The sequence below is a fragment of the Marmota marmota genome, unplaced genomic scaffold (assembly GCF_001458135.2).
Source record: "Marmota marmota marmota unplaced genomic scaffold, marMar, whole genome shotgun sequence".
NCBI lineage: Eukaryota > Metazoa > Chordata > Mammalia > Rodentia > Sciuridae > Marmota > Marmota marmota.
Window position 1 is genome coordinate 39,442,773 of NW_026000057.1, and position 22,411 is coordinate 39,465,183.

At 37.1% G+C, this 22,411-nt stretch overlaps 1 protein-coding gene across 1 annotated transcript; it reads left to right on the top strand.

Annotated features, from left to right (window-relative positions):
- The first annotated feature begins 2,041 nt into the window (after positions 1–2,041).
- Positions 2,042–20,592, top strand: Lrit3 (leucine rich repeat, Ig-like and transmembrane domains 3). The gene is given in 4 exon segments (XM_015484422.2): positions 2,042–2,570; positions 6,542–7,014; positions 17,786–18,091; positions 19,487–20,592. Coding segments are annotated over 4 exon segments (2,088 nt in total). The 5' UTR covers positions 2,042–2,367.
- Positions 20,593–22,411: the final 1,819 nt, after the last annotated feature.

The window sequence follows — 22,411 nt, forward strand, 5'->3', positions numbered from 1 at the left end:
TTATATTTAAACAGATTTTCCATTCTCAATTGGGCATGTTTTGCTTCCATGTAGGTCATAACATCCTTGAAATTAATGACTCAAAAACCATGTGGTCACTTGGTAATTAGAGCTCTGCCTACCACCATTTCTTTCTCCTTTGGTCCTCAAAAACTCAGTCTGAGATACCACCTATTACTGTGTCTCCAGCACTGGGACACTATGGGTTTGACTCTGGATCCCTTCCTCTTCTCCTTGCCACATCTACTCATTGCTGTCTTTCTGAGGTTTCCTGAAGCTGCTCTGTCCCATTACTGGCACTGCAGTCCAAGTTGGAGCCACATGGTTGTTCACCTGGACATTAGCACAACTGTCCACCTGAACCCTCCTTCTCCCTTCTCATTTGCTGTCAAAACCTTTCCTCCACTCGGTGGCCATAAAATTCCACCTAAAATGATGATCTAATGTGTTAATCCCAAGCCTTACCTACAGGCTGAGTGTAAGCTCTTTCAGAGGGAATCTAAGTCCCTTGCTCCATAACCGGGGTCCTGTCTTACCTCTCCAGCTTTATCTTTCTCCCTCATTTTTAACTTCCTGCTTCAGAATCTTGGGCCTGAGCCACAGAAAGTGCTTGCAGTTCTCTGAGGACACCATACTGTTTCTTGCTTCCCTCATTTTGCTCCTGCTATTACCTCTACTTGCAATGCCTCTTTCCTGATTTTCTCATAATATCTCAGTGTCACCATATAAGGGCAGCTCAGGTGCCACCCACCATAGGAAGTCTTGCCTGACCTGCAAAGGCTGGGTTTGGTGATCTTTTGTGCTTCTTTGTTACTCTGCCTCTCTTAATCAGGTGAGTTCTTTGTGTATAGTGACCATGCTTACTCATCTTTGTGCCCTCTAGTGCTTAGTTTAGCTTAGTACAGAGGAAGTTATATTTGATGAATAAATGAATTGTACAGAATCTGAAAATCAATGTTTAATTTAGCAAAGTTTTTCAGACTTTACTATTTCTATGTAAATTTTCTATGTAAATTTTTTTTAATTTTTAATATATATTTATATATATATATATATATATATTTATATAAAGTGTATATATATTTTTTATATATAAAGTGTGTGTGTGTTTTAGGTGGACACAATGCTTTTATTTTTATTTATTTTTATGTGGTGCTGAGGATCAAACCCAGTGCCTCACCCATGCTAGGTGAGCACTCTACCACTGAGCCACAACCCTAGTCCTTTAATTACTTCTTTTTAGTTATACATGAGAGTAGAAGCCATTTTGGCATAATTGTAGAAGCATGGGATATATCTTGTTCTAATTTAGTCCCCAGAACTTTTCCTTTCCCTTCCCTATATGTACATAGGAAAGTTAAGTTTTCAGTAATGTTTCCTACAATATTCTTGTTTTGTATAACTGATTTTTTTTCAAAGTTTTTGCTTTAAAGGTGATGGACAGAACCATGTGATATGAAGATTAAATCCTTGATTGTCCCTGCAGATTTTTCATTTTGTGGATGTGGATGGAGTTTTAAATTAAATGAGATTTTTATTTTCTGCTAGAGTTTAATATTACTAAAAGACATGAAGAGTGATATTCAAATATAGTTTTGATGTCCCAAACTTGGGAAACTAGCTTGGAATAAAATATGTTCTTGAACAGAGATTATTGCCTTCATTAAAAATAGACATGCTGGGATAAACCTTATGCTCACTGAGATGGTCTGGAAGAATCTCAGGACACACTTTCACTGGAGACTCATTCCTGACACATTAGGGGTAGATTGAAGAGCTTTCCCTAAAAAATATATGACCAAGATTTGTTATTCTTTGTTTTTGCAGATAACTAGTATGTGGCAACATTGATGTCTATTCTAAATCAATTTTATGCCATGTGCTTCTATCTTTAAAACTAAATTTTGCAAAGCGATGTTATACATGATGGTAAAAAGCAAATGCAAAAAAATATTTATAATGCATATGTAAATAAGCTACAGAATTTTCTAGCTTTTGCTAAGACATTGATTTACTATTATTATTAGTGATGGGGGTGGAACTCAGGGCATTGCACATGCTTGGCAAATACTGTACCACTGAGCTATACTTTCAACCTAACACTGAATTTTTTTTTCAACATTAATGGTGTTAAATTGTACTGACAATTGTATTGATAGGAAAGACACTTAATGGGTATTTCCTTGCAAATTTAGATATGGGTAACTATTGAAATTGCCCTGGCAGGTTTAATTTTTATTCTCCTTAGAATGTGTAGCTTTGCTTAAACCATATTCAAAGTCTGGGTCTATTGATTCCCTGTAAGATACACTTGAAGGTTAAGTAACTACAGATCTCAGCTAATCCTTTGTAATCTGCTGTTACTAAATGACTGCTTGCATTCCTGGCACACCAGTTTCTGAATGTTTAGGATTTAGTTTTTACCTTTTGTTCAAATTACCTCTGGAAGAAGCCATGCTTCTTTTTGCACATCTGTGCATTGTGCTCAGCCTTTTGGAAGGAGTGAGGTGTTCGTGTCCTTCTCAGTGCACCTGTGATCTTCATGGCAGAGATGACGACTCAGGTTCAAGGTATGCGCCTCTCTTTGCTACTAAAGGTTCTAATTATTCCAGGAAAAAAGCTCAAACAAGTCAGCCTTATTTTGAAAGCAAATTTATTTTCAGAAATCAGAGAAGGTTTAATTTATATACACTTTAATTTAATTGTGTTAATACCGATCACCCACTGCTTTATTATTTTCATTTTGAGCAGTGTAACTCTCAAAAGCCTCACATGATTTGGAATTTCCAAACACAATGTGTTACAAAAATATTCACTACACTCATATTCATAAAATGTCCCTTTCAGGAGGTTGAGACATTTAAGTGTGTGTAGAGAACTCAGGCCTTGATTCTAGAAAGTCGAAGAGGGCTGCCCTGGGAAACCTATGGGATATGGGCATGTCATTGGCTGCCAGGGTGTTTTTCCCTGTTTCCTCTGATGATTCTTCATGCCAAAAACTGGATAAAAGAACGAATAATCATAAATGTGAAGCCAGAGAAGTTCATAATTAGAATTTTTCATTTTGACTAATGAAATGGACAAGGTAATGATTATAGGACTTCACTGAAGTTATTTAATCTCAAGGTTATTTTAACATCTACCTGTGCAGTAGAAAAGGAATTTATGTACAACAAACACTTTCAGATATGACTTAAATGCAAAACAGAACGCTTTATTAGCTAAATGAAGTAGATTTTTTTTGGTTTTGGAAATGGTATTTAATAATAAAATCAGATTATTTGTGATTTGGTGGTTGAAATAAGCAGTGAGTGAGTCTCTTAAACAAAGTAATCTATTAAAAAAAAAAAAAAACAGCACCGGAGCTGGGGGTGTGGCTAGTGGTAGAACGTTCGCTTTGTACGTGTGAGGCACTGGGTTTGATCCTCAGCACCACATAAAAATAAATAAATAAAATAAAGATATTGTGTCCATCTAGAACTATAAAAAAAAAAGAAAGAAAAAAAAACCACCATTTTAACCAAAGAATAATAATAATTAAATCATATTTGTGAGTAGTTTGTCTTGTTAACATATTAGCTTTACTTAACTAATTCATGGTATCTTTTTGAGATGTTTACAAGGTGGTTAAAGACAATGAAAAGAACACAAGTTAAAGACCTGTTTGCCCAGGTATATGCAATAGTTAATGATCAGACCAGAGTACTATCTATAAAACTATCATAGAAATGTTTCTTTCCCCAAAGTGGCCTCATTACCAATGGCTTTTACAAAAAGCACAGAATAATAATAATAACGATTAGCAAGATATATACAAGTAATCTAGTTCAACCCCTATCATTTTATTATTTTATTTTTTTATTTGTTCTTTTTTGATATACATGACAGTATATTTTGACATATTGTACATACATGGAATACAACTTATTCTAATTAAGATCCTCTGTCATTTTATAAGTACAGAAATTAAACTGACAGAGATGAAAGGACTTGTGCTAGGTTGCTGATATAGACTGGTTGATCGAGATGCTAGGCCTTGTGGGTTCCTGTCTAGGCTTTTTTCTATTGTGGCAGACTGAAATACTCATTGGGTAGGACTGCTATTATTGTGAAATAAAACAACACTGGAATATGTGATAAAATAAACTAGAGATGAGTAATAGGCATCCCTAGAGAATCCTAACGATTCCACAAGTTCTTCTCCTAAAGTTTTAGAAGGGAGAGGATGCTCAGGATATTGTAGCTTTATTCTTCTTACCTCTGTTTAGGTTATGGGCTGGCTTTCACAATGAACTGATTTAATGTGATGTGTTTTACTAAATGGCCATTTTATTGTTGACTTACTAAATATATAGCATATCATAATTTAGATGACATTTTGCAAAGCTATTTATTATTAACTCAGATGAATATATGATGGAAGAAAAATGGCCTTTATTTTCAGGCTTAAATGAATCTAGGTTCTCAAATTCCTCTTACTTTAAACTCACACATGGGACAGACTTGTTTTTATATGCCTGTTTTACTTGTGCCAATAAACAAGACCACAATGTGACTTGCTCAAGGTCACTTATGTTCGAGAGTGCCAAAGGGAATAATTCAGTTTCTGGTTTATTCCTTAGGTGGAAAGCCATTCACAGGTTATGTAAACACTTGCTACCCCCCACAAAGTAATCCTTTCAAATAGGGTCAGTTTATGATTTTAACAGGGTATTCTTTTAACATGGACCATTTCCTAAAGACGTGCACTTTGGAAGTGGAAAGAGTGGGTGTGAAAGGTGGCTCTGTAACCCACTAGCTGGGTGACCTTGGAAAGTCACCTAATGTTGTTGGGCCACTGTTATTTTAGATGTAAAATTGGATTGTCATTAATAGCAGAAAACATCTATTGAGGGAGCTCAAAGAACAACAAAGAAAGTGTGAGCTGAGGGGTCTCTGTGGCTCAAGGCTGGAGATGCTGATGACAGACAGGTAGTAGATACTGTGGTTAAGAGCACAGACTTCACAGGCATGGTGGTACATACCTATTATCCCAGCAACTCGGGAAGTTAAGGCAGGACGATGGCACATTTGAGACCAGCCTTTGCAACTTAGTGAGACCCTGTCAAGAAAAGAACAAAAAAGAAAAGAAATACCTACTGAGTGCTTATTATATGCCAGGAAGATGTAGAATTTTGTATCTTATTTGTTTGTTTGTTTGTTTGTTTGTTTGTTTTTGCAGTACTGGGGATCAAACCCAAGGTATTGCATATGCTAGGCAAGTGCTCTACCACTGAACTATACCCTCAACACCTTTAGATCTCTTTAAATTAATCATTGTAACAGTGCCATATGGAAAAATGAGGCTGTGGGTCTGATGAAGAGGCGTTCCTTGGCCATAGAGAAGATGACAGAGCTTAGAATTGAACCAAGATTAGCCCAGAGCAGCTGTTGTGATGGTTAAATAGAGTTGCACAGGCCTGGCATGGAAATAACTCCATTAAAAATTAGGTCAGACCACATGAAATTGCTGATATTTGATCATTACTTACTACAAAATGGTCATTTCATATGATGTAACATAGTTGCTGCTGTCATAATGATAAAGAAGAAGAAGACAATGCATTGTTAATGAACAGGTTTGCCAGAATGAACATGTATTTTGTGAAAACCAAGTAGGGAATGAAAAATTGATACATTTGGAGTAGGAAATATTGAGGTCTCCTTGTATTAATTTAAAAAAAATAAGTAATAACAAATATGTAATATTTATGATTAAGCACCAAGTATCATGACATCAATATTTATAAAGTCAAAATACAAGAAGTGTACAGGAAAAATAGAAAAACAATAGAAATGAGTTGTGGAAGATGATATAGAAAAAACTGAGAATGAATTTAAGAAAATAATCTCAAGTAGATATTGTTATGGTTTGGCTATGAGGTGTCTCCCTAAAGCTCCTGTGTGATGCAGGAATATGCAGAGCTGAAATGATTAGATCATAAGAGCTGTAACCCAATCTCCATCCTAGTTTGAGTGGACCGACGGGATGGTCATTGCAAGCAGGTGGGGCATGGCTGGAGAAGGTGGGCCTGAAGTGTTTCATCCTTCCTTGAGGCCCTTTCACTTTCTCTCTCTGCTTCCAGCAGTCACGAATGGAGCAGCACTTCTCTACCACGTCCTTCCACCATGATGCTTTGTCTCACATTGGGCCCAGAGTATGGTGTTGGCCTACCATGGATTAAATCTCTGAAATGAACCAAAATAAACTTTCCCTCTTCTAAGTTGATCTAGTCAGGTATTTTGGTCAGAGTGCTGAAGAACTGATCATCACAGACATAGGTAACATAATTGATACAATAGTATAGAAAATAGATTCAGTAGATCTAATTAGTATAAATCAAATACTATATACTAAAAAGACGAAGTATCTTTTCCTATTATCCATGGAATAATGATAATAAAGGTCCACATATTGTCCTAAACCATAACTAAATTACAAAACAGGAACAACATGGACAACATTCTTTGATTGTAATCTTGCATTACTCTTTGACACTAGGTTGGTGCTATGTAATGACCTGGATATGAACCAAGTCCCTATGAACCTCCCTGTGGACACCTCAAAACTTCGCATAGAAAAAACTGTCATCCACACAATTCCAGCTGAGGCCTTCTATTACCTGGTGGAGCTCCAGTACCTCTGGCTGGCTTACAATTCTGTGGCCAGCATTGACTCCAGCAGCTTTTACAACCTAAAGCAGCTGCATGAGTTGCGCCTGGACGGGAATTCTTTGGCCAACTTCCCCTGGGTGTCTCTGCGGGACATGCCCCACCTGAGGACCCTGGATTTGCACAATAACAGAATCACCAGTGTGCCAAATGAGGCGGTCAGGTATCTGAAGAACCTCACCTACTTGGATTTATCAAGCAACAGACTAACCACACTGCCACCCGATTTCCTGGAGAGCTGGTCTCACTTAGCTACAACACCATCTAGAAGCCCAGATCTTTTACCAAGAAGAATTATTCTTGGTGAGCTCATAAGTCTCTGGGATTTTCATATATAGATACCTTGCTACACATTCCTTTAGTGGTCCAGAATCTACTGGATTTGGTTTCTTTGTATTTGCATTTGTGTGTGTTATACTGGGGACGAAGCCCTGGGGCCTCATACATACAAAACACTTGCTCTACTGCTGAGATACATCACCAGCCTTTATTTGCACTTTTTAGAAATTAGTTCTTTTTAGTTACACATGACAATAGAATATACTATGGATAATTATAGAAGCATAAAATATAATTTGTTCTAATTCAGTCCTCAGTATTTCCCCTTTCCCTCCCTTCCTCCCACCCCATTCCCTTCCCTTTACTGATTTTTTCTGCTATTTACTTATTATTTTTTAAATTAGTGTCTTGTGGATGTACATGATGGTGAGATTCACTGTGATATATTCATATATATACATAGGAGAGTTAGATCAGTTTCATTCCACTAAGTTTTCCTATCCCATTCCACAGTTTTAATAGAATAGTTCCCTATCAGCTAAACTCCATCTAGCTGTTTTCCCTCTGCAAGATGTATTGTGTATGGGGTGGTGGTGGGGGTGTGTGTGTGTAGTGATGGGGAGAATGAGCCTCATAAACAGAGAGGGCTTCAAGTTGAGAGGCATAATCTACCATCTGCCCTGACTCTTGTGAACACACTGACTTCCAAACTTGGAGATCATTCAACCTTCTACTCTGTTAACTTTTCAACCCTTCTCCAGGCTTCTTAGGAGTGGGAGAGAGCCAGTACTTAAATTAGTTATGGAGAATAGTTTCCAGAAATGTGGAGACACCAGTTGTTTCACTGGTGTGGTGAAAGCCTGATTGAGAACAATGAACAGAGGCCCTTCTCATGGGTATTTTTTGGGAAATGAAGTCTTATATTTTTTTTTGTTTGAGACATAAACCCGAAGCCTTGATCGAGCAGTTTGATTTGTCAAATTTTTGTTTTACTTTTCACTTAATAAGTTGTCGATTCCCAGCTTATGTCTTCATAACTGCAGAAGTGGTTGTATTTAACTTCTGGGTCAGGGAAGTGTCTTGTCAACAAAGATGTGTGCCATGCAGCCTTGCTAACCAGTATCACATGCTCCAGATTTGTTGAAATAAAATATATAGTTAAGTTTTTAATTTTTTTTAGTTGTAGATGGACACAATACCTTTATTTTATTTATTTATTATTATGGGATGCTAAGGATCAAACCCAGGACCTCGCACATGCTATGCAAGTGCTCTACCATTGAGCCACAACCCCAGCCCTGTGTATTACTTTTATAATGATAATAATCATGATAATAAATAGCAAGATAGTGTGAAATATGCGGAACCATGTTCGCTATGTTACACAGGGAATAGAAATGTCACCTCTCAAGAGAAGACTAATTAATGTGTATGAATTACACAAAAACCTCATTTTTTAACCTGGAAAATGGGGATTTCAACCTGACTCCATTTTGCTCGTATGACTGTGATGAGAATGAAATGAGATATTTTATGTGACAGTTCTTTGGAAGATGGAGTGCACAGTCTCTGAGGTTATGCTTATAGATTAGCATAACAGAAGAGATGAGGTAGGAGTGTCTTGAAAAGAAAGCTTTCTCTATTTAGCTTTTTTGTCACTCCCATAGTATGTGAGTCTTCCAGTTGCATTATTGAAATATAGTGATAAGAACTGGTTCTAGATTTTCTAGAATTCACTATTTGCCTGTACCAATTACATCTTTGCAGGCGCCCTGTGGAATTTCCAGTGGGATATGTCCTGCTTTTATTTTTTATTACCCTGTGTTTATTATTGTTAGTAGATGGAGGTTCTATTTGTAATAATAATAGTAATAGCTGGTCTTGAGGGAGCTACTCAGGGCAGGCCTAGTTCTAATATTTAACATAAGTAGGTTCTTCTGGCCTTGTTAACACCATGGGAAGTACCCTTTCCTCCTCATTTTATAAATGAAGACAAACGGCACACAGGTAAGCCACGTGACCAAGTTCACGCACCATGTGGTGGGGAAGCTGAGGTGTGAACACTGCCTGTCCCAGGGACCACCCCACCCCCACTCCTCTGTAATACAAGGTATGTAATAATACTGAAGTTATTGTCCTCATAAACACATCACTTAAAGGATCTCATTAAATCATGTATTTATTTAATTAAAAACAAAACAAACAAAACACCTCAGGGGCAGGCTTTTCAGTTGCTCTCTTCAACATGAGTGAAAATATCAACCTAGTAAAATTGTTCTTTCCTGTATCCATAAAAAACCATAAACGAGTGTCCTGCAAGTAAACATTTAAATGAACCATGAACACTTGACTTTTTTTTAAACTTGATTTTTTGATTTTTAATACAAGTAAATTTCCATGGTCTCTTTCTTAAGTTGTAGCCAATATTTACACAAGCATCTTCTGTAAGGCCTGCCACCGTTTATCTTGAAGGAAAAAACCTGCGCTTGGAGAAGGCATAAATACTTTATTGGGTGTTTTTTACTGGTGCCCAGATTTGTCAGTGGTAAACATGGGTTTCTTCTACTCATGATGGAATTTGCCTGAAGGGCAGTGGCAGCCTGAGTATTCCCACAGAAATTTTTAAGATGGCATTGATTTACCCCAGGCAACACTTATCCCTCTCTGTCCATATGGCTGGCACTTCGCTAGGATCTTTGCTAGAACTGCAGAAGACAAATTCAAATTGTTAAGTCTCCACCTTCTAGGTGCTCTCCTCCCATGCATCCGCTGAGCCCTCAGAAGAGCTCCCCAAGGTGGGTCTGTAATTATCAACACCCTCTTTTTACAGCTGGTGAGGACATAGAGTCAAGCTCCAAATTCACAGTCCCTCTCCAGAGACATCGCTCTTACGTTTTAAACTATAATTTTTAATTAAGAGGTTGAGATATATTTTGTCTACAGTGAAAAGCAAGATCAAAAGTGTATAATTTGGTAAATTCTGGTAAATGTTTACCCTGTGTAACCCACACCTTTATGATAGAGAATATTGTTATCCCCTTGGAAATTTCCCCTGAGCCCCTTCTCTGTCAATCTCCCCTCACCCCAGTCACTATTTTGATTTCCATCACCATGGGTTAATTTTGCCTGCTCTAGGATGCCATAGAAATGCAATCATACAGCATGCACTCCAGGGCCGGCGTTCTTTTCTCCCAGCAGCATGTTTCTGAGATTCGTCTGTGTCATTGCACATATCAGTTGTTCCTTACTGCAGGATCGTATTCAAATGTGTGAATGAATTCATTGTTCAGCCTTCCTCCCTGTTGGACACATGAGCTGTTTCTAGTTTGGAGCTATTATGAATTAGGCTTCTGTTAACATTCTTGTGCAAAGGTTTTTGTGGCATGTTTTCATTTCTCTTGGATAAATCTCTAAGATTGAAATTTCTGGGTTATAGAACAGCTATAGGTATAAACTTTAAAGGAACTGCCAGGTTTCCAAAAAAGTTACATAACTTTATACAATCCCATTAGCACTTAGGACAGCCTGATTGATCCATATCCTCCTGAATACTTCATGTTGTCTTTTTCATATTAGTTATTCTATAATTAATTCCCAAGCAAGTTGCTCAGGAAGCAGTATCACATTGTGATTTTAGTTTGTAATATATATATTTAGAAGTATATGTATTTCTAGGGATTTCTAGGAATTGAACCCAGGGGCACTTTACCACTGAACTACAACCCTAGCCTTTAAAAAATGTATTTATTTATTTATCTATCTATTTTTATGTGGTGCTGAGGATCGAACCCAGTGCCTCACACATGCCAGACGAGTGCACTACCACTGAGTCACAACCCCAGCAACCCCCCAGCCCTTTTTTATTTTAAATTTTGTGACAGTTTCTGGGGCTGGCCTTGAACTAGCAATCCTCTTGCCTCAGCCTCCTTAGTTGCTGGGATTACAGATGTGCACCACTGTGCCTGGCTTATTTGTATATATTCTTTTATGAAATACCTGTTCATGTATTTTGTCTAATTTTTTAGGATTATTTACCTTTCTTTACTATTGAAGACAAGTCTTTTCTCAGTTAAAAGGAATATAACTATTTTCTCTAAGGTTGGTTTGTCTATGCACTTTTTTCATGGAGCATTTGGTTAGAAAGTCTTAAGTTTTGGTGACATCTAGTTTGTTAGTTTTATCTTTTACAGTTAGTGGTTTCTGTGTACCATCTAAGAAATATTTGCTTACCTCAAGAAGATGAAGATATTGTTTTCTTTATAGTTTTAGCTTTTATATTCAGTTTTTACCTGTAAATTTATATTAGTAATCAGTATTTACATTATACTTATGACTATTATCCATCTCAAAATAGTTTTTGAGGCTAGTGGGAGGTTGGAGTTGAAGTTTATTAATTTTTTCCAAACAGATACTCAGTTATTCCAGCACTGTCTATTGAAAAGATTTTCCTTTCCCATTCAATTGCTAACCACAACTGTTTCCACAAAGCTGAGTAAGGCATTGTCTTCACCTTTAAGGACTTATGTTTGTACAAGAATTTATTCCTGACTTTTTATAAACACACACACACACACACACACACACACACACACACATCATATTCAATCCAACCACTTTAATCCAAGAAAAATTACTCTTTTAGAAAGGGAATAAATCAAAGCTCACTTGTCCCATCCAAGAACAGTTATATGAAATAAATGAATTTATTCAAATTATTGTGATGTAGCTGGTGTACTACCTTGAAGGAATGCAGTACAAGTAACAATTTAACTTTAGAGAGTTTCTGTACCTTTGTCCCCACAAGAAAATAAAAACACTGATAAATGTGTTCAGTTCCTGAGTTACTTTTTATTCAGGTTTTAAAAATTGTACCTTAGATGTTTTAAAATTAGGATAAATAGTTATATACATATTATATTTTTGAAAATATTTTAAATATTTATACCTGGCTTACATTAATTAATTTTTTAAAGAATTTTATTTCATAGTTAACATACTTTTGCCATTTTTATTTTTTGCAGTGCTGGGGAATTGAACCTAGGCTCTCATGTATGTAGGCAAGTGCTCTACCACTGTGCTGCATCACCAGCCCTGTTAACATATTTTTATAATAGTTCCAAAGTATGAATGAAACTGTTAATGTTATAGCTCTTGAATCTTTCTCTATATAGACATTTTTATTTCAGGTGTTGTTGCTTTGATAATTTTTATTTGTAGATTATAGCACTTACAGCTGCCACCTATGTTTTTAGGTGACAGAGATGGGTTATGATATAAGAAGAATTAGATTAGGAGGCTAAAAAAAGTCTGGGAGTTATTCAGGACTTTAATCCACTTACAAAGTCAAAGTAGTGATCTCTTTGTTCTTTGGTTTCCTCTGGCGTGAAATTGAAAGAATAATACTGGCTCCCTGAGTTGCTACAAAACAACGTGGTGGCATAAGACATAGCAAGGTTGTGTGGCAGGTGCTTTAAAATCTAGATACTTAAGTTCAAATCCTGGCTGCCCAATTGTGTGACCTTGAACAGATTCATTAACCTTCCCAAACCTTGGTTTTCTCATCTTTACAACATGCAATTGTAAGGACTGAGTTAGAGCCTTCCTTAGATGTTTAGTGCTGTTGTGAGATAACTTTCCATGTCTCTCTAGACTGTTTCATGTCTCGTGAGCAGAGGTAGACACTAACTAACATTGCCTTTTATTCTGCACTGTCTTTGCAAGGATTTTTGTTAAGAAAACAGATTTGGAAAGTAGAGTTAAGTCTCTCTCCAGAGCAAAGGGTTGGCAGGCTTACTAAGATGATGGTTTCCTCCAGTACTGAATGATCTATGAACTCTGGCCAAGCCACCTTCTATTTTCTATGAGGGTTTCCCACAATGTGGTTCCCTCAGTGCTAGTATCAGGGAAGTCTTAGACAAACTGCAGTGGGTTTGGCAGCCCTGAACCTAAATAATCTCTTACAGCCTTTACAGTTCTTGACAAGTGCCATATTTTCCACAGAGGAAATAATATTTTTTATCTTCTTGTTAGTATTATCAAAGAAAAAAATCTATCTTAATAAGTCCAGGTGGCTTGAAAATTTAAGGCATTCTATGTAATTATTATCTATTATTCTACATAATTATTATTAATTTTATTTGAAATGGTAAATTTGATGTGTTCATTGGCAGATTTAGAAACTAATATTAAAGTCAAATAATGAAATTGCTATGGTGAACATAGATTTTATATTTAGGTTTACAAAAATGTATACATATACAATTTAATTCATCTTTTATTTTGATATAACTATTTTTTGTATTGTATTTCTGAATTTTTACTATATTAAGGTGGGTATACACATGTTTTGTTCTAAAATATTTTGATTTATTTTTATCTACCTTAAAATATTTCTTTTCATCCTCTTAAGTGCAAGTATAACACATCTTTGCTTGAAGGGCACTTGCCATTTTGCCCCCTGTGCTCTTCTTCTCACTAGTGTTATTTCTCCTAAATCAGTGAGCAAGTGTGTGACTGGATCTTCACTTTGAGAACTGATTGGTTGTGAGAGGGGAACCATATTTTCATTTCATTGACTTCTTACTAATTTAATTACATCATAATTCTGACAATACCAATTGATGGAAAACTCAAAAATTTCAACCTTTTGAAACTTTTGGGGGAGGAGGGTACCAGGGATTGAACTCAGAGATACTTGACCATTGAGCCACATACCAAGCCCTAATTTATATTTTATTTAAAGATAGGGTCTCACTGAGCTGCTTAGCACCTTGTTTTTGCTGAGGCTGGCTTTGAACTCACGATCCTCCGGCCTCAGCCTCCTGAGCTGCTAGGACTACAGGCATGTGCCATCATACCTGACTGATGTTAAAGTTTTTTGAGTTTTTTATATATTATGGTATTAATCCCCTGCCAGAGGAGCAGCTGGCAAAGATTTCTCCCACTCTTTAGGTCTCTCTTCATGCTCCTAATCAATTCTTTGATGTGAAGAAGTTTTTTGTTTTGTTTTTTAATTTGATGGCATCCCACTTACTGATTCCTGGTTTTATTTCTTGACTTTAGGGGTCTTGTTGAGGAAGTTGTTGCCTGTACCTATATGATGGAGTGTTGGCCCTATATTTTTTTTTCTAGCAGTTGCAATATTTTTTGTTTAATTCCTAAGTTTTGATCAATTTTGATTTGACCTTTGTGCAGGGTGAGAGGGATCTGATTTCCTTCTTTTACACATGAATATCGAGTTTTCCTAGCACCATATGTTAAAAAGGCTATCTTTTCTCCAACATTATATTTTTGACATCTTTGTAAAGTATCCTTGACATCTTTGTAAAGATGGCTGTGAGTCTGTAGGTTTGACTCTGTGTTTTCTATTTCATTGTTCTTCATGTCTATTTTGATGTCAGTATTGTTATGTGGAGATGTCAGATGGGTTCTTTATCTCCTGAATTCAAAGAATGAGATCCACAGAGAGCAGAGGGTTTAGTAATAAGATTTATTTAAAGCAGAAAAAGGTTCCCGCAGTAGGAGAGGAATCCCAAGGGAGAGTATCACTAGCTGTTCTTTGCCTGGGGGCTTCTAAAGGCATATCTGATGCCCAGTGTAGGTGATTGGTGGGGACCATGTTAATGAGGGATCTTAGCATGGACCAATCAAGCTCTTCAAGGTCTGAGTTTAATAAGGCAATCAGAAGTGCATAAATTCAATCCCTTATTTACATAATTAAGAAGATGAGTCCAACCTCATGGTTGAACATGTCTATTGAAAAAAGGTAAGGGTAGATTCTGTGGTTGGCCATTGCTAGGGTTTGGAGTCCTGGTAGTTAAAGAATAGACATTATAGTTGGAGCTGTTAGGAACGGTAACAGGTGTTCTAGCTAAGAAGGCACCATTGTGGTTGAAGCTGTCAGCGGCAGCAATAAGATGTTCTCTAGGCCCAATGTCCCCTTCCAGGATTACATGGTCTCCTTTCTTCTTTCCCTTATCTGAGACTCTTATCTTGTCTGTCTATGGATGGTCTAGCTTCCTGCCTCAATACCATGCTGGTTTTGTTACTACTGCTCTTCTACTGCTCTGTTGTACAATTTAAGATCACATATTGTGATGCCTCCTGAATCACTCTTTTTTTTTTAAAGAAAGAGAGAGAGAGAGAGAGAGAGAGAGAGAGAGAGAGAAATTTTAATATTTATTTATTTTTTTTTAGTTTTCGGCGGACACAACATCTTTGTTTGTATGTGGTGCTGAGGATCGAACCCGGGCCGCACGAATGCCAGGCGAGCATGTTATCGCTTGAGCCACATCCCCAGCCCCTGAATCACTCTTCTTGTTCAGAATTGCTTTGGCTATTTTGGGTCTCTTATTCTTCCAAATGAATTTATGGACTGTTCATTTTTCTAGTTCTATGAAGAGTGTCATTGGTATTTTGATGGGGATTACATTGAATCTGTATATTGCTTTTAGTACTATGGCTATTTTGACAATATTAATTTTGCCTATCCAAGAACAAGGAAGGTCTTTCCATCTTCTAAGGTCTTTTTCAATTTCTTTTTTTAGTGTTTTACAATGTGAAGTGGGCTTTTGAATGTCTGTTAACTGACTTCATTATTCTAGGTGCTTCATATCTATCAGGTCACATCACCAGGACTGAAGTATTCACTTTGTTTTTTAATATAGGTGTGGATTGCATAAGTTGGGTCTCTTTGTTTTCAGCAAGAAAATGTGGACTAGAATGTAAAAAATATGTTTTTCTCTGTGTGAAATTTGCTGCTTATTTAGAATTTGAAATGTTAACTCTACTAACATGAGGCTTTAAGTTTTGTTTAGCAAGATTGGTTAAAGTTTACAGAGATTTTTATCATGATCATTTGAAGAAACCTACATGAATTATTAATTAAAATTTCATGCACCTATATGAAAGAATTACTGCCATTATATATATATATTTTATAGATGAGACTGAAAGAGGTTGTTAGATACCTTCCACTATTGTGGAACTTTCTAGAACTGGGATTTCAGTCCAGACATTAGGTTTCAGAGCCACACTTAGTCATTCAGTATAAAAATAAACTAGAAAGTCTGCCTGTGGCATGAAACCGGGTGAAAGAATCAACACTTAAGAGAAAAGAATTCAAATGACTATTAATTAATCAGTCATTGATTCACAGGACTTATTGCAAGAGGAAAAAGTTCAAGGTTATACGCTCATGGAAGAAAAGCAAACTTCTAGAATAGAAGATTTTAAAAAGAAAACCTTTACCAATCCTGACGGAAAAATAATCTAGTTATGAACTGCTACTATAATAAGAAAAGGCATAAACAGAAATATAGACTGTACAAATCAGCAGTTAAATTTCCACCATGGGCAGAAATTTTTAAATTACAGTTTGTCTTCTTGTTTATATTCCACTTCATTAGTAAATAGTTATAATCACTAATCTCTGCACTTCAGCCTTTTCTGTCTTGGGCTTTCTGTGAGGGTATTCCAGGACATCACCCTTGAGACCCTCAGAGAGACTTGTCTGCCATAGTGCTCTGAAACACATCTTAGATCCATCTGAGATTTCAGTAAATAATTTTGTAGTCTGATCCTGAATTTGGTTTTTGCTCTGAAGTCACTTCTTAATTTGAGTACTCTGGAGAGGCTGGGATTGGGGAACAGTTTTGGTTCCTATACATTAACAGTTGTCTAGCTGTGGTTTTTCCTTTGCATTTTACCAGCGAGAAGCTACCAGGCAGCAGATTCAGCATGTTTTGTGGAACTATCCTTTGGTACATCACTCTTCTCATTGAGTGTGTACTCTGCTTTTCATGCTTACCACAGGTGACAGTGTTGCTAAAAGTGTCACTTTTTGCCACTCCAAAGCAAGGATCCACTTTCTTCTCGTTTCCAGTAACTTCTTCCTCACTTCCTTTAAGATCTCACTAGCAAGTTCCTGGGAGGCCAAAAGAATTCTGCTAACAGTTCTGAAGGCTGAAGCAGATCCCAAAGGTGTTTGCAACTGGAAATGGTCAGCTAACTGCATTCCTTGTAGTTGATTCTCTCTTGAAGAGAGATTTGAGCAAACACCTCACAGAGTCTCCATTTGACACTCAGGCCATGTCATATGTTTGCCCTTACCAGCCTTTCCAGTCTCATCTCCTACCACTGGCTGCATTTCACACTATGGTTTTGCTACACAAAACTTGTATTACCTCAACATGTCTTCAAATCACTCAAAACCATGACATATTCCAGGCTGAGTTAGATGACTCTCCCCTATATGATACTATGAGTACTTTCACATTACCCTAGAAGTATTTCTATCACTGTATTAACAGCATTCTCTGATACTTGGATTCAAATCTTGGCTCTAATCTGAATAATCTTGGTCAAGGATTTTGGCCTACATCTCCCTTCACTTCAACACCACTCACGTAGGGATGACCTCAACCACCAAGTTATTTGGTCTCTTTGTGACTCAGCTTCTTAATCTTTAAGATGGGAATAATAATACTATCTTGGTCAGGATTATCGGGATTAAATGAGATAATACAGGCTAGTGTTTAGAGTAGAACCCAGAACAGAGTCCATGCTCAGTAAATATAAGCTATGATAATTAATGATCTGATCTGAACTAACAAACAAGATGTGTTCTTCAAGGTTGCTGAATTGTAGGGCACAACTGATATACAGTTGACTGTATTTGGTCCCTCGAAGCACTTCTATTATTAGAGAGACTATAGACACCTCCTTTCTCAAGAGGCTGTGATATCTGAATTTGTCAGAATAACATTTATTATCCCTTTTGTCTCTTCTGTTTTAGGTCTGCAGGACAACCCTTGGTTCTGTGACTGTCACATTTCCAAAATAATTGAGTTGTCAAAGGTTGCTGACCAGACCATAGTGCTTCTTGACCCACTGATGGTGTGTAGTGACCCTGAGCACCTCTCAGGGATTTTGTTTCAGAAGGCTGAGTTGGAGCAGTGTCTGAAGCCATCCGTGATGACTTCGGCCACCAAAATCATGTCAGCTCTGGGAAGTAATGTTCTGCTGCGGTGTGATGCCACTGGCTACCCTACCCCATGGCTCACATGGACCAGATCTGACAGCTCACCAGTTAATTATACAGGTATTTTCTTCATTCAGCCCTATGAAACCAGGAGTTTGCAAAAGTCTGAATTTAATCTCATGTTCCTGTATAATTTGAAATTGGCAGATTAACTCTAATAAAACACATGAGAATTGTTGGATGCAAGGGATTTGAAAGGTGCTATTTATTGATTAATATATTTCTCAGATTATCTTTATCTAGGTAAAGTTAGACAACCTAATCTTTTTTTTTCTTAAGTAGAAATCCAGTGGATGGACACAAGGCCCTTGTTGTTGCTCTATCATTTAGGATACGGCTCACTTGAAAATGTAAAACCATCAAAAAATTTTTAAAATGATTTTCATACAAGAGTATCCTTTTGAATGATTATTTAAATAATAAATGGAAACCTTATTATGAGGCAAAAGCATAAATTTTAGAAATGCTGATTACCTAGACTTTTCAGATCTTTCCAAATCCATACTTTAGTAACTTAGTCAGTGATATTCTGATGATTAAAGGTATATAATTTTGAAACTCTTCAAAATGAATTAAAATTGAGGTCTAAATAATGAAACCCGATGGATCACAAAAGTCAAGGCTTCAAATTCCTCAAATAACTAGTAAAGAGCCCACAGTTTAAACTGGTGACCTAACTTTTGGGCTATTGGTATATTTCAGAAAACTTCTAAAATCAAAACAGAATGGAAATATGTTTAGATTTTAGTGTTTAGGAAAGCAAAATTCTAATTTTGTAAAAACTATATATTATTCTGCAAGCAAAAGCATCTATAGCTTACTGGTTTGCCTAAGTTAAATATAAAGGATTTAGAATACAAATGACAACTCTTCCATGACCCTGAATGATGGACTATCTTCTGGATATGTGGATAAATGCATTTTATTACAATTAAAAAATATGTTAAGCAATATTTAAATGAGGTCTTTTAATAAACCTTTTATAGAATCACATTTAAAATTGGAAGGGACCTCTAAGATCACCATCTTACCCTCTTTTTTTCGCAAATGCAGAAACATAGGTCTAAAGACACTAATGGACTTATCTAAAATTACATACTATTTAGTAAACAAAAGTTTACTAAAATTCAAATTTCCAGTAGAGTGTTTGCCTAGCCAGCTCGAAGCCCTGGTTCAATCCCCAGTACCAAAAAAAAAAAATTAAATTTAATTAAATTAAAAAATAAAATATCATTCCCCATACAGATCTCACAGCACCTGGCAGGTTCTAGAGTTCATAAAAACCATCTGCAGAGTCATTAGCCACCATCAGAGACTTGTAAAGTAGCATTTACTTCTTGGCTTATATGAGAGGGATGGATATAAAACAGGTAGTTGTTTCCTTCTTAGCTGAAATGACTGCTCAAATTTTTCCTTTTTCTTTTTTTCTCAGAGCATATGTTTGTTTTCTTCCAGTAATTCAGGAGTCTCCAGAGGAAGGAGTCAGATGGTCCATAATAAGCTTGACAGGCATTTCTTACAAGGACGCTGGGGATTACAAATGTAAGGCCAAAAATTTGGCTGGGATGTCAGAAGCTGTGGTTACCGTGACAGTGGTTGGCACTGTCACAACCACCATAGCATCAGACACTTTGGAAAGAAGAACTGGAGATCAGTCTGAGGAGGAGGTGCAGCCGGAATTTGGAAGACTGACATCCACACCTTCTTCACTGTCATCTCCTTGGTCTCTCTCTTCCTCCTCTTCTTCCTCTTCTTCTTCTTTTTCTACTTCTGCTTTGTCTCCTGCCTCTGTTGCTTCTTCCTCTTTGTCTCCTGTCTCCATTGTTTCAACCACACCTGGCATTTCAGCAAGCATCACCAGGGCCAGCAGGCAGTCGCTCCAGCTCCGACCAGATGGGAAAAGAAAAGTAAAGGTGGAGAAGTGGGGGAGCAAGCTTCCTCCTGCCAGTGCCAATAAGAAAGAAGAGCTGGCATTGTTGGATCAAGCAATGCCCCTGGAGACCAATGCCACAATAGAAGACCTTAGGGTGGTCATCGAGACAAAAGAGAGTGTGACCTTAACCTGGAACACCATTAACACCACACATAGCTCTGGGCTGACTGTGCTATATTCCAAGTATGGTGAGAAGGATCTGCTGCTGTTGAATGCAGACCCCAGCAAGAACCAAGTAACCCTAGATGGCTTGGAGCCTGGAAGACAGTACGTGGCATGTGTCTGTCCAAAAGGAGTGCCTCCCCAGAAGGACCAATGCATCACATTTTCCACTGACAATGTCGATGAAGGTGATTCTCAATGGTCTTTCCTCATCGTGGTCACCAGTACTGCCTGCGTTATTGTCTTGCCGTTAATTTGTTTTTTATTGTATAAAGTTTGCAAACTGCAGTGTAAGTCAGAATCTTTCTGGGAAGATGATTTGGCAAAGGAGACTTATATCCAATTTGAGACCCTGTCGCCCAGGTCTCAAAGTCTAGGGGAGCTCTGGACAAGAAGGCACAGAGAAGATTCAGAAAAGTTGCTGCTGTGTTCTAGGTCAAGTATGGAATCTTAGATGACTTCTTAAAAGTGACGATTCTAAACCTGAGTATTATTGTTAAGGTTTTGCAGCTCAGGTATGTGTGAGCTACAAAATAAAGCATCCAGTGGTTTAGTTGACCCTCTGTTTGGATGACTTTTGGACAGATTTTTATATACTACATAAAATATCCCAAATGGAAGTGTTTTCCAATGTGTTTTTCAAAAAAATATTATGAGACTTCTAAACTGAAAAGACAAATAATATTGACATTTGTTGTGTGGAGAATGTTCACAGAAATAATTTTTAGGGAGGTACTTAATAATGATTTTAGCGTAATGTTTTAGTTCTTAAATTCATGTGAAAATAGTTATAACAAGTGAACTCTGCATTTAAAAATTTTTTTTTGAGCAATGAAAATAGATTAGTATAACCACCTATGCCTTGATGCTCACTCGTGTACAAAGTGCTTTGTGGCATTTGCTGTGGACATTTGTGGCCACTACCCAGTCAGTGTGTGAGCATGGGATCATAAAGAATTTTGTGCCACTAGGGTTTAAATCCACCTCAGTGGAGAGGGAGGGTTCTTTCTGTTGTTATCATTATGCACTGTACTACCGTAGAGTGTTCATATTTCATGTGAAAAAAAAAGTCCCCCTGTGCTTAGAAATATTAGTATCAGCAAAAAACAAATGGAAAAAGAGGATTATGACCAATAAGCCATTTCTAAATAATGATAACTGTTGCATTTTAACACATCTGCTGGTAGATCATATGGATGTTCTAAAATAATGTGCTGAATTTAAAACTATCTGTTTAATATTTGGCCATTTGCTCTTATTTTCTCTTTGTCTTCCCCTCTTCCCTTCCTTTTTTTTTTTATTTTAAACTTCTGCTTTGTCTGAAGATGTACAGGTGGGCTAAGTACCATACACTGTCTTTTGCCACATTTTATTCTGATTCTCTGGATAAAGGGAAAGGCTTTGAAATTATTAACTATTTCTTGAAATTCCTTTTTTAGATACCAAAAGGATATTTTCGGATTTTGAAAAAAAAGCTTTAGTAGATTCATTTGGTCAAACTTTTTTTCTAGATTAAAAATATCAGAGAAATTGAAGTAAGTCAATAAATACTTAGGAAAGAGACTTTATAAATAAATTTTAAGCTTTATTATTTATTTATTTATTTTTGGTGTGTGTGTAGCACAGGGGATTGAACCCAGGAGTGCTCTATCACTGAGCCACAACCCCAGCCCTTTTTATTTTTAACACAGGGTCTCACTAAGTTGCTGAGGTTGGCCTCAAACTTGCAATCCTCCTGCCTCAGCCTCCTGAGTCTCTATGATCATAGGTGGGCTCCACTGTACCTGGCTTATTTCATTTTTTTTAAAGAAGTTTTTCATAATGTAGCATATACCCTGAGAGATATTGTGGCTAATATGATTAATGAAAGCCATAAGGCTCGCTCAGGCATCTTGCAGGTATGACACTGTGTGTCACATTGCAGTATGATGCCCCTTGCTCTGGGGAAGTCCAGGAGACTTCAGCATACATGCAACTCTCATGAACCTTAGCACACAGCTGACCCTTATAAGAGTAGCTGAAACTCCCTTTATGAAAGAAACCCATGGTAATTGGTCCCAATTGAATACAGATATAAGAAAGGGGAAAGGATCCCTCACACTCTGAGTACAATCTGAATAGAAACCTTCTCAGTTAGTCTGCTATCTGACCCCGTGACTGTATCTGGCCCATGCCACCGGCCTGCTCTGCTGGCCATCCTGTGGAGTGTTGCTGGAATAAATTGCTTGAGCAACAGACTGTGCCTGAGACTCATTTTTAACTTGGTTTGGCCTGAGAGGGGAAAT